This window comes from Eurosta solidaginis, chromosome 4 (assembly GCF_040869045.1).
Source record: "Eurosta solidaginis isolate ZX-2024a chromosome 4, ASM4086904v1, whole genome shotgun sequence".
Taxonomy (NCBI): domain Eukaryota; kingdom Metazoa; phylum Arthropoda; class Insecta; order Diptera; family Tephritidae; genus Eurosta; species Eurosta solidaginis.
In genome coordinates, this window is record NC_090322.1 from 274,771,325 (window position 1) to 274,784,525 (window position 13,201).

The 13,201-nt window shown below is 39.7% G+C and overlaps 1 protein-coding gene across 1 annotated transcript in view; it reads right to left on the reverse strand.

Moving 5' to 3' along the window:
- Positions 1-5,665: 5,665 nt before the first annotated feature.
- Positions 5,666-13,201, reverse strand: part of disco-r (disco-related) — a 77,653-nt gene continuing 70,117 nt past the window's right edge. Inside the window, exon 3 of the mRNA XM_067778408.1 lies at positions 5,666-13,047. Within this exon, the coding sequence (XP_067634509.1) occupies positions 8,480-12,835 (4,356 nt within the window). The 5' untranslated portion in view covers positions 12,836-13,047 and the 3' untranslated portion in view covers positions 5,666-8,479. The remainder of the gene's footprint in view (positions 13,048-13,201) is intronic.

Here is a 13,201-nt window from a genome sequence, read left to right on the forward strand (position 1 = left end):
ACGAAATTTTTACTATTTCTCCTCGTGAGTAGTTTTTTTTACAATTTTTTGATAACTGAAGCAAAAAATTCAACAATTTTGATATCACGAAGTCACATTTGAACCTTAACTAATTTTTGCACACAATAACTCAGTATAATTAATCCAGTTTTGTATTGTGTCCGGCCCTATCTTGTCTTCCGCTGCTTCGGGTAGGCTTACAAATTCTTCGAAAGTAAATGCAATATGTGTTGTTGTATGTCGATGTGTGATATGAGGATAGCCATATTACTGTTAACGGATAAAAATTCAAAACTTTGACGGTCCTCGTCTATATTGGAACTAGCATTAACCGCGAAAACAACGTTAGCTTAGATTCGTTTGATTTCAATTGAAAAGTAAAAAAAATTATAATTGAAAAGTAAAATCCTCTCTCGACGAACAAACGTCACACTCTATAAGACTGTCATCATACCTGGCCTGATGAATCATAGACGGTGTTGAGAGAAGACGGTCCTCGGAGTATTCGAGGGAAAAGTTCTCCAGAAGATGTATGGCCTTGTCCGTGGTGGCAACCCGCCGATCGATTTTTGCACTCCCGTGGGGACTTTGCTTAATTGGCGCTAAAACAGTTAAACGCTTATGGCTGTCCGGCAAGGTGCGCCAATCGCTTCTTCGTTGGGTAAACTGGCGCTAATTGATCATACCAAATTCGTTTTTCGCCTGGTCCTTCCAGCGTAGTGCGCGCTACCCTCTTACTCTGCTTTCAAAGGTGGGCTCCGATAAAAAAATTCATAGGCGGATCGCATTAAACTAAACTAATTTTCAACGCAATCTTGATTCAGTTTTAATTATATTAAAGTCCCGTAACATAAGCAGTTTTTCGTATAGATGGGCTTAGCGGAAGACCCAACTTTTGTTGCAACCAAAGCGTAAGAAAAAGAGAACAACGTTCGCTTTGGGGAAGGGTGCTTTCACACTTTGCAAGTAAAACTATTTTTCCCAATCTTTGGTTCTTTCCCACCGTTTTTTGCAATTAAAAACTGAATGTTAACAAATAAACAGAAGACAAATATGTTAGCAAGTATTTTTCTTGTATAGTGAGAATGTTTATAACAGTGCTTCGTGAAATTTTGTATGTGAATGGAAAATGCGAAATAAGTTTCAATTGCTAAGTCTGAAGTTCTTTTATATTCACAAATGCAACATATTTCGTGATTGTTATGATGTTACTGGCATGCTTAAGATTGCGTTAAACGCATCTATGTGAAAAACTTCATAATGCCTCGGCCTTTAATCTTTAGTTAGATGCATTCAAAAAGACGAACCCTCAACCAAAGAAAAATGAAGACATACTGGTTTCGACAAAGGTCTTAGCTTAATACCATTTATGGTATGGGAATGGTATATGATATTCGCGAAAAATTTCACTATCCTATTCGTACCCTTGTCTCCTTGGAGGGACGTGCTAAATAGCAAAACCTTCAATGTTATTTATTAACTTTTTATTTTGCATTGGTTTGTTTGGCAACTAGAAACTGTTTCTATTTTTGACTTTTATGATGAAAACGGTACGGGCACTAGATTTTATTCGAATCGGGGAAACTTCAACTTGTATAGATTTTTTTAAATAAGGGGAAAACGTACTTTGATATAACAAACCATATTTAAAGAAATATTTTCAAATTAGTACAGCTCCTTTCGATCTTCAAATTACTATAATAAAAAATTGGCCGATTTCCTTGTGTGAGTCCAGTTAGGCCTTATTGTCGACATTGTTCAAAATTTCATCAGCACTCAATGCTGACCTCCACTGTATCATTTGTTTCAGTGAACGTATCTCACGTTTACTTATTTACTTAATTGGCGTTTAACCGTTTAAAAGGTTATGGCCGTCCAACAAGGCGCGCCAGTCGCTTCTTCACTCTGCCAACTGGCGCCAAATGGTCACACCAATGGAGATTAAATCATTTTCCATCTGGCTCTTCCAGCCGAATGGGGCCACCCTCTTCCTCTGCTTCCATGGGCTGGGCCGATAAAAATACTTTCTTTGCCGCTGCGTTTTAATTCGCTGGACTACATTGATGTCTGCGTAAAGCTCATGTAGCTCATCAGTAAATCTTTTTCGGTACTCGCCCTCGCCAACGCGTAGAGGTCATACATTTTTCAAAGAACTTTTCTGTCGAATACTCCCAGACCCGCTACATCTCATGTTATCATAATCCATGCTTCTGCAGGACGGGTACGATAAGTGACTTGTAGAGCATAATTTTCGTTTGCCGAGATAGGACTTTACTTTTCAATTGCCTACATAGTCCGAAGAGCATTTATTGGCAAGAGTGATTCATCGCTGAATCTCAGAGCTTATGTTGTTGTTAGTGGTAATGCTGGTTCCGCAATAAACGAAGTCTTTTACTATTTCGAAATTATGGCTGCCAACATTAGCATGGTTGCTAAGGCGCATATTCGCTGACTCCTTGCTTCATTTTGTTCTCATTCACCATCAAACCAATCTTTACTGCTTCTTTTTACAGTTTGGTGTAAGCAGAATTTACGGCGCGGGTGTTCTTGCCGATGATATCAAAAGATTATAGAATATTGTTGCAGAGCGGTTGAGTTCTGCAGCTAAGATAATTTTCTCCAGCGTCAAATTAAAGAAATCTCACGATAGGTCTCCCTGCCTGAGACCTCGCTTAGTTTCGAACGGCTCGGAGAGGCCCTTCCCAATTTTCACTGAGCTGACGGTGTCAAGGTCATTTGCACAGCCGTATAAGTTTTGCGGGGAAACCACACTCAGACCTAGCGGCATATAGCCAGCTCCTTTTCGTGCTTAGGCGGCTTAAAAATATCTCGTTTACCTACACTACAAACGCCAAAGGAAATGTATAAAAAAAAATTTAAGTTCAGGTCTTTTCTTTGTAAAATATTTGTATTCATTTTGCGACTCTGCAGGACATTTTTTTAAATGCTTGATGCATAAAACAGTTGAAAGCAACGGATAAACATTGATGTTTTGTTACTCCCTTTTTGACATACAAATATATTTACATATGCGCCACTTCGCAATTTTTCTTGTCTTTTTTTATTGTTGCATTAGTTCAGACTAAAAAACTGTAATCTCTTAACATTGGCGGTTTAACGACCAAAGACAGTAGAGGTTTTCAATGATGAAGCATTTAGCGACACGCTGTAATTTTTGGTCTACCTGCTCTTACTAGTAAATATTTTGAGTTTTTTGCGGAGTTTTTAGTGAAACAGATATATAAGGATTCAGAAATTGGCCAGAGTGTGACTTTTCATAACAGCTGTGAGTAAATACATGTTTTGTGTCTTTCCACTCAGCATTTCTATTCCTTCTTCCTGATTTCAGTGTTTTTGTTTTTCGAGTTTTGATAGTCTCCTTGTTTACGGATTACAGCTGCCATGATGCGGTAATTATTTGAGTGTTTTTCGAGTGAATGCTCAAACCGAGTGAGATAGATTTATTTACTATAAATATGATACTCAGTAATGTTGATAGTTAAAATATTTTGGGTCGATATACACCCGAAGAGACGTATTCCAAATTTCTTCTCAGATTTGAGCTGCTAACGATTTTTATTACAACTCCGAAGAGCTTCTGTTAAAGCAGAGAACTTTTTCGTGAAAATTTGTATAGTCGACGTAAATTCAAAAAGCTGGTAAAATCATTGCCAATGGTAGATCACATTTTGAACTATAATATCTGTAGAATTTTGATATTACTTGCCCCAGAATATCATCCAGATATACATATACAGTAACCTGGGTCGATTTGTATGGACGAAAGTTAACCGATATCGCGCCATCGATTTTTCGATAGGATTTGGGCTCATTATTTTTTGCGTATGCGTAATGGAACTTTTTTTCCTGAGCCCAAATCCTATCGAAAAATCGATGACGAGATATCGGTTAATAAATCGACCCAATCTAATATACAGTATGGTAGGAAAGCACTCTACCATCGAATCGTGACGGCTATGATGAAGCATGAGAAAGTGGGAGGCAGTCCCTCAAAGCGACTGTTCCGCACTATAGGTTTAATGACTACCTCCGAACTGTAGCTTATCGAATGCAAAGCGGGATAGTTGGTAGCCACATTTATACCAACATCGTTTAAATCTACGCTAAAGGTGCCCTGCATTGAATGGAACTGGTTCAGGCGCAAGGCGTTCTCAAATACTCGCAGCCTATGATTAATTAATGTAAATTCATATGGCTGCCGGCGGTTTCTTTTCGGAAAATAATTTGGACCTGTAGGTTCTTCTCAGTTCCCAACCCGTAAGTTCGAGTGTTCCTTTCAAAAAATATTTCCCCACTTTCACAAAATATTTCCCACAGCAGAAACGTGTACCATGCGCACAGCTCCAAAAGTGAAATTTAAGAGTGCAACATCAGACTTCAGAGTTGTTAGTTCAAGTTTGCTCTGCATTCGTTTAGCACCAGTTTGAAGGTAGAATCTCTCGCATATTCGCTGCAGGGTGTTTAAAGGCGGTGACACATTAACATTTTTTAAATAGATGCGTTTAACACAAGCTTATGCATTCCAATAACATCACCACAATCAACCAAAATGTTGCGTTTGTAAATATGAAGGAGCTTCAGACTTGGCAATTGAAGTTTATTACGCCTTGCCCATTCACATACAAAATTACGCGAAGCACTGTTGTAAACATTATCCCTATGCAACAAAAATACTTGCTAACATAGTTTGTGTCGTATTCGATTGTAATATTGCAGTTTTTAATTGTGAAAAATGTTAGAAAAGTTACCAACCAGTTCACTTGCAAAGTGTGCCAACACCCTTAGCCAAAGCAAATGTCAAATTCTTCTTCTTATGATTTGCTTGGAACAAAATTGGGGAGTTGGCTACTTTTCAATATCAGATGGCGCCAGTGTCGCTCATTCTACCGTTCTCCATAAAAATACGTGCAATCTACTCATAATGCATAAGATTGTGTTAAACTCATCTATATGAAAAACTGCTGCTTATGTGTCGAAGCTGTAGATTAAATAATCAAATCGTGCGACTTGTTCAGAATCACCTACGACCGAACCAGTTAAGAAAGTTTTCAAATGGTCTGCAAATTCGTAGTACATCACAATGTTGAAAGTGCAATTGAAAATACTGCGAGGGGACAGAACAAGAACTAGTACAAAGTCAAACAAAACGTTTTTCCTCTTCTTGTAGCGATAAGGGTACTGCCCGAACGTTTTGGGGAGTGTTATCGTTGTCCATAATCCTTTCCAAGATATTAATCCAGTACTTTCCGGAAAGGGAGCTGTTAAGGTACTAGCCCGACAATCGTAGTAACGACCTGTTATGATCGTATTACACATTCTAGGTCATCCAACCCTCTCCTTCCATTAGAAACTTGGGGTTGCCGCTGCCTGGCCTGTTAAATAGTTTAGGCTGACAACTGGGTAGGAGAATTTATACATTGCATTGGCGATCCCTTTAAAAGGTTTCGCTACACAGCCTCTTGAACACAATTTCTAAGATTCATGTCAGAAAAATAACAAAATACTTACCATTACTTACAAATCGATAATAATTACAAACTAAAGATGGAACTTTAGTATTTCATTCGAGATTTTATTGCATAAAATTCAATATTTTCTAATAGTCAATATATTACACTTAAGCTAGGGATTGTGTAACATAACTTTTAACTAGAACTCAGCGTTATCGTATGATAACTTCCTTTTTTCATAAGGAAATAAACTTCAAATTGATTAATTAAAACAAACAACTTTATGAACTTACATATATACAATCGTATGCTCATACATTTGAATGTGTACATTCGTATTTGTTCATACCAAAAGCTGATTATAAGTTGATTGTACAAATAATTATTTGCAATTTTATTTTATTTTGTTTCTGAGAAAATGAACGAATGCATTTTTATTGTGAACAAGAAAAGTTTTTGTGTCAACAAGATTTTCGAAACAAATAATTATAGTAGTGTGTGTGCATGTACATATATACCTACATATATATATAAATAAGCACATAAGAAAATGTATACTAGTATGATAATAAGAAGTGTGCTATAGTATGAGCTATGTATATAATCGATACTTTCTTCATGCATTTCAAATCATACGATTTCGAGTTTACTAAAAAAATCCATAATTTTCTTATTTGCATTGGGGTTTCTTAAATATATAACCTTACACTCACATACATATGTACATACGTACATACATATAACGTTAAATTAATTCACAAATGCTCTGACCACCAGAATATTCAAAGAAAATAGTATGATATGGTATGGCGGCCTCAGTGATGTGGTGGTAGCGTGCTCCGCCTATCCCACCGAGGTTCCTGGGTTCATCTCCCGGGCAAACTAACTTTATTTAGAAACAAATTTTTCAATTAGAAAAAAGGGTTTCTGATCGGGACGCCCCTCGGAAGTGATTTGGCAAACTCTCATAGTGTATTTCTGCCACGACAACCTTCTCAGTGAGAATTCATCTGCCTTGCCGTACGGAGCCGATAGAAAACATGTAAGCCCTGTCCCGCCAGTTTGTACGGAAAATTAAAAGCACGACGCAAATGGAAAGTGAAGATCGGCATAAATCTCCTCGGTGTTAAATCGCATCAAGTATAATTTTTTTTTTATTTCATGTCCTTAATTTGCAGCTCGACACGATACTAAATTTTTTCGATTCTTTCTGCGAAAGATATAAAAATTTTAGGATTTCGAATAGAATGGAAAGTGAAAATCTTAACGCTTCTAGTCTCCTGATCACGACTGACAAAAATCCTAAAAAAGTTAAAGGAGTTCCAAATTCTCCTCTTAATCTTGGTCTGTTTTTCTAAGCACAACGTTTTTTGATGTAAAGCATATCTTGTTTTGGAGTTAAAAATTTTGGTATTTTATCGTCTGCATGGTAGAAACAAAATATTTGAAAAACCAATATATTCTCAGCACAGTGAAGGGTCATACTTGCATTTTGCCGCTTTAAAAATGCCCCATCTCACCAAAAAACTAAAGATCATAGATCGCCAAATCTAAGAATTTCATTTACGAATGCCCTATTTCAAAATTTTATTAATTTTAATAGCCCCCTGCATGCTGTCGGTGTTCTAACGCATATACATACATACATATATGTATATAGGTACAGATGTATATTAAACTGTTATTAAGTGATTTTATAACTGCATTGCTTTTTGTTCTTATTTTTAATAACACAAGGCTTGTGTGTGTGTGTGTGTGTGTGTGCGTGTTATGCGGCAGTTACCCACCGACGTGTGCCGTACGTAAGGACGTTTGTCGTACGAAGCACGTTGACCGAACTCTCAAGCCCGTAGGAATCAATGTATGCGTCTGTGTACATGTACATAACATATTTGTGTGTGTATTGTTTACAGATAAGCACTGTTGCCATTGACCATTTTGCATGTATGCTTATGGAAACATCAACTTTTTCCAATTTAATTTTTGATATTGTAAAAGGCCGGAAAACATATTAAATAAGTATAAATAGATTACATATTTATAATCAGCACTTTTACATAATTATTTCGAATTATTTTAACAATTTTTCAAACTTTAATTAGGTGTTTTTGCATAAAATTACAAACGGTCAAAAATTAGCGCACAAAAGTTTATAAGGCAACTCTGTCTAGTGAGAGAGCGCTCAGCTGACACGTTCTTACGGAAAAAAATCAAAATTGTTTTGATTTCTACGTTCCGGGCATGACGGAACGATACAAGGTGGCAGCATGGTGACATATCTACAAACATAAATAAAAATTCAATATATTTTGTTTTTGTAAATTCGATGGACAAATGTCAAAATCGTACTGCGCCGAAAGTTGATGTATCAAATCAAATAAAAAAAGGGTATGATCAGCTGTCCCATGCTGCCACCTTGTATCGTTGCGCCATGGTTCCGGGCTACGTACATACGGGCGTTGCACGTCGGTGAGTTTTCGTTTACATTGCACACTCATAAGATAGGTCGTGTCAGCTGACACGTTTTTGGTACGTACGTTCGTGAGTAACTGCCGCATTAGATACTTATGTAAGTAAATATGTACATGCGTGTATATTTATTTCTGATTGATCACAACTGTCGATTTCTACATCAAAACCTACAATACAATAATACTTACTATTTATTTACTAAATTACAATCAAATTTACTCATATTTACTATGTGTATAATTGTTTTCTCGGCTCTTTATATATATAATATACTAATTAAGTATAATATATTGTATCTGTATATATGTATATAATAAATTAATGAGCTTATTTATCTCACTGTGAGTTGATCTATTATGTGTGTGTGTGTGCTCGCATTTTAAAGCACCATCATCTTATACATATTTACAATATTGCACCCTCGACACAGTTCAATTTATTACTCGTCTTACTAACTTATGGATCTGGATATGAGTAGATCTTTAATCGTGTCAATGTCTGTAAGCCATGATTTCTGAATAACGCGTAGCATAAGGTCATGATATCCTATCCGGTGTATGACGTTGCTGTTGTGTTTGTTGGTGTAAATGTTCTAAAGTTGCATTTGACGGTGCTGCATTCGTTTTTTCAGTTGCATTCGGCGATGCTGCACTAAAATCGCAATCAGTCGGTGAATTTTGGTAGGATTGTTCAGAAAAATGTTTCGTCGGTGGCACGCCTCTATGTGGAGAACAGCGCGGTGATCGTGCAGCAGTCGAAGGTGGCGGTGGAGTTGAATGCGGTGAGTGAGATTCGGATGATGAACGACGGCAGAATGGATTGAGACTATTAAATGGAGAAGCAAGTAGATGCGGCGCTAAATGTGGAAAGCCGGGAAGTCCAGTTAATCCAGGGAAAAGCAATGGATTGCTTGGATGATTGAGCAAAAGTCTTGGATCAGCTATAAAACCACAATCGGTAAAGTTTTGCGCAGGTGGCATTGCCGTCGGCAAATGTTTTAATGCATCAAAGTTCATAGGTGGCAAGCCATGCGAACCAGCATAGAGACGTGCCAAGAATTCAGCCTGTATTGTGTTTGGTAAGCCACAGCTTGGACTAGTTGCATTGCCGAAGTTTTTATTGCTGTTTATTGTCATATGTTCTGGTAAGGAGTCATGATGATGATTATCACCAGTCGAAAGTAATTTGCGATGCAAATTGAGATTAGAACTATGACGATCCCGGCTGCGTTTTGATGGAAAGGCTGCATTACAGCCATCGATATTGCATTTATGGTGTAACTTTAGATGCACATTTTGGTAATGTGTCCTAAGATGGAAGTGATTTTGGAATACTTCTCCACATGCCGTACACTTGAGTGGATTATCTTTGTCGATTGGCACTTCAGCCTCTTCGGTTAACAAGTCGCCATTGGTTGTTTCTTCGCTAACTTGTTGGACCGTTGGATCGCTCTGCATAGTTCTGCTGTCTAACTTTTCTTTATGCTTTATTGTTGGAGCGTTTGATGTCAATATATTATTGTTATTGTTTTTAATAGGACATTCAGGTTCTTCATTTGATATGTTTAGTTTGCATTCTTCTTCGTCTACCAATTCTTCTTTAATACGTATACATTCACTATCATTACCTCCTGTATTTGGTGTTTGTGCGAGTGTTTGTTCGTCTATGAGTTCCTGTTTGATTGAGGTCACGGGTTTTTCATCAACAACTAAAGCATGAGTATCGTTATTATCTGTATGAGTGGAGCCCTCCGATTTTCTTCTATTTGCAGCAGATAAATCCAAAGAATGTTCTTGCGCATCTTGTTGACCTGAGTTGGGTCCATTTTTTACCTCTAGTTGTCTCTCAAATTCTTCATCAATAGGCTCTGATTTAAGCTGAGTTTCAGCGAGTAGTTTAGAGCGCGCAACTGCAGCTGTAGCTGGCTCACTAATTGAGGTTGACGGTGTTAGCGGTGGTGATGGAAGAACTTTTGTGCTCTCGGTGGAGTTTGTGTTAGTCGCCGTTCCTTCGGGGCTCTGTGACTTCCTTGTGCGTTTCGATAAATCCAAAGACGTATTGCTTTGCAGATCCCCCTTTCCTTTTGATTCGTTATCCATCACGTAGTCTTTTGAAGCAGACTTTTTTAGCGACAAATCGGCAGCTACATTATATTCAGCAGAATTATCACAGGAATTTTCATCCGATTGCACGGTGCATCGAACTGGATTTTGACTCTTTCGTTTGCGCTTATTTGATGTGGAGCCGGGCGTGTTTGCATTACTGTTACTTCCTACACTGCCTATTCCCTGAACAGTGGAGCTTTCGAAATCTTCACGTATACTAAATGAATCGGCTACGCTTAATGAATCGTCATTGCTCTCGCTGCTGTGTTGGTCGACCACATTCGTTGGCGGGTCACAGTTACTGCCCGGTACTTTACTGGAAGATTGTTCTTTGGTATGTTTGTAGTCAGTCGTTGATGGTGTAGTTGTGGTGAGTTCCATATCGTGACTATTGTCATCTATTTCGGAAGTATCGTCCATACCACCATCGGTGTTGTAGTCCTCTGAGTTAGTTTTCCCTAAAATACTGTCGCCTTCATCGCCTACCACAACAATGCCCTCACCATCGTCATCATCATCATCATCGTCATCGTCATCATCTCCTAAGTGAATACCACCATCTAATATGCTATCATCTTCATCGTCGTCTAAATGACTTTCGCTGTCTTGTCTCTGGCGAGATCGTGTATCATAACGGCCAAGCATGGCATTGTCCATGTATGAACGGTGCATGAATTCAGCTGATCCGTGTTTCATATCATGAATATTGGCCATTTGATGGTGTCTCATATCTGGCGGTGGTGTGAGCAGTGGAAAACTACCAAATGGATTAAGACCGGCCATTAAACCGTTCGGTGGTTGTAGTAAGAGCGGATGCGGCTGAGCTGTGCGCCCATCATGAGGAGATATTTTACGCCTGAGATGAGGAGAATGAAGCTTGGGATTGGGATTAGCGCTGTGACGGTTCCGTGATCTGCGCGAACTAAACATCATACTACAACCGTCAACTGTACATTTGTGCATTTCACGCAAATGCACTGCGGAAAAATGAATCTTTAGAGCGCCTTTGTCACAAAAGGTCTTTAAGCAAACGTTGCATTGGACGCGTTTTTTACCTGTGACTGGATTAATAAATTGCGTACCCAGATTTGCTGGTAAAGAGCCCCACTGACGTTTCCCTGGAGAGTGGGATTTTCGCCCAGGACGAAGGCCAACGCCGGATGAAAAACGAGTAAGCCTTTGCACAGAATGCGACGACGTGTGATCTATGTGACTTGAGCGCGACTGACGAGATTCATGATGCTGACTTTGGTATGCATTTGAAACGGCTGCAGAGCCATGGGACGTTGGCGAAGAAACAGTATGATGATGATAATGGTGCCGTTGGGGAAGTGGATGCTGAGACTGAGAGGAGCCGGTGCTTTCATGTGAATGAGCCATATTCCCGCTATCAGTCTGATGCTTTGTTTCTTCCACTTCAGCTGATTTAGACCTTATAGATTGCTTGGCCATACTAACACTGGGGTTAACTGCGGGGAAGTGAGATCCCAAAAGAGCGTGAGGCATTGGATTGCCAGAAGCTGCTGCTGCTGCTGCTATTGCTGCCACTTGGTTGCTGGTTAAGCCCGGATGTAAGCTAGAGGCTGTAGGCATAACTGTCGGTGAAGGACCTGCTGGTCCGTGTGTTGGAAGTGGGGGTGGTGGTGGTGGTAAAGGAAAGGGCAGCGGATGTCCCGACATAGCCATCGCATTGAAAAATTGATTACTTTGAGCTGCAGCGGCCGCAGCTGCTGCGACTGCAGCATTTTTCTCCGCTGGGGTGGAAGCTTCGTTGATCCGACGACGCGCTTGAGCAAGCATAGCCGCTTGTTGGGCTGCTTGCTGCTGCACATGCTGTTGATGCGCGAGTTCATTGGGACTCATGCGTGCTGGTGGTAGAGGTGGCAAAGCACCAAACGCTGCAGAACCAATTTTGCGAAAGTCAAAAGGTTGCATACTCTGCAGGTGACTAAGTGGATTATTAGGATTGTGAGATGGGTTAGCGTTCACCGACTGTTGCGGATTACTACCAGCAGTGCTAGCAGCACTCGTTGTAGACACATTGACCGATGAGTGTTGATGCTGCGTGTTTGCCGTACTAGTGTTGGTGTTCGATGAATTTTGCGGTGGTGGTGGTGGTAAGCCGCAAACTGGTGAAGTCTGATTTCGAAAATAATTGGTCAAATGATTTGGCGGCGTTAAACTATTACCAGCGGCGGCAGCGGCCGAAAGCTTTTGATGCAGATGAGATTGAAGTTGCATTTGTGCATGCGCTAAAGAACTTAGATGCATATTCATGGGATGTGTAGCTGCGCGAGGCGGCGACGGGCGCCGACTAGGTGACATAACCATGGATGTTGAGGTCGTTGTCGTTGGATTATGCTGATGAAGATGGGCGTTTCGCTTACTGTATAAATCGTGATCAGTACTTGAGCGGCGTGCACGTAATTGCTGTTGATGTTGTTGTTGTTGTTGTTGCTGCTGCTGCTGCTGCTGTAGTTGATGTTGGTGATGTTGTTGCTGTTGAAGCTGCTGACGCTCGTAACTATAAACAAGCGCTGCAGCTTGAGCTTGTGCATGCGCTTGCGCGTGAGCGTGTGCCTTCTTCAGATATTCAAGCTCGAGGTCTTGCAGTTGTGCGCTGGTCGACAATGAATGCGAACCAGTGGCGATGGCGGCAGCGGCAGCAGCAGATGCTGATTGAAGTGCCGACGGCAATGGGAGCGGGTAGAGTTGGGCTGACGGATATTGTTGTGCTGGATGTCGCTGTTGGAATCCGTTACTGGATTTTTCTTGATTAATATTCATTAAGTGGCCGTTTTGCCCCGATTAAAGTGATTGCATTAGTTAAGACTAGTTTTGAACGTTCGATATCTTCGCTTACTTTATTAGTTTTAATGCTTAAGCTGTTGTTGGAGTTGTTGTTGCCGGTAATCGTGTAGTCATAAGCAAAAGGATTCCGCATGACGACTTGTAAGCCTCTGACAAACCCACGAAATTTTTTTTTAGATGTGCTGTATCTGAAGTGGAAGGAAGAAAGAAAGAAAAAAGACGTTGAATGGATTTTCAAATTCATATGACATTCTTATTATTTAAGAACTAAATCTACTTCGCCCAGCACTATGGGCAGTACACCTCAATTCCACTTAAATGAATTCATATTCATATATGAAT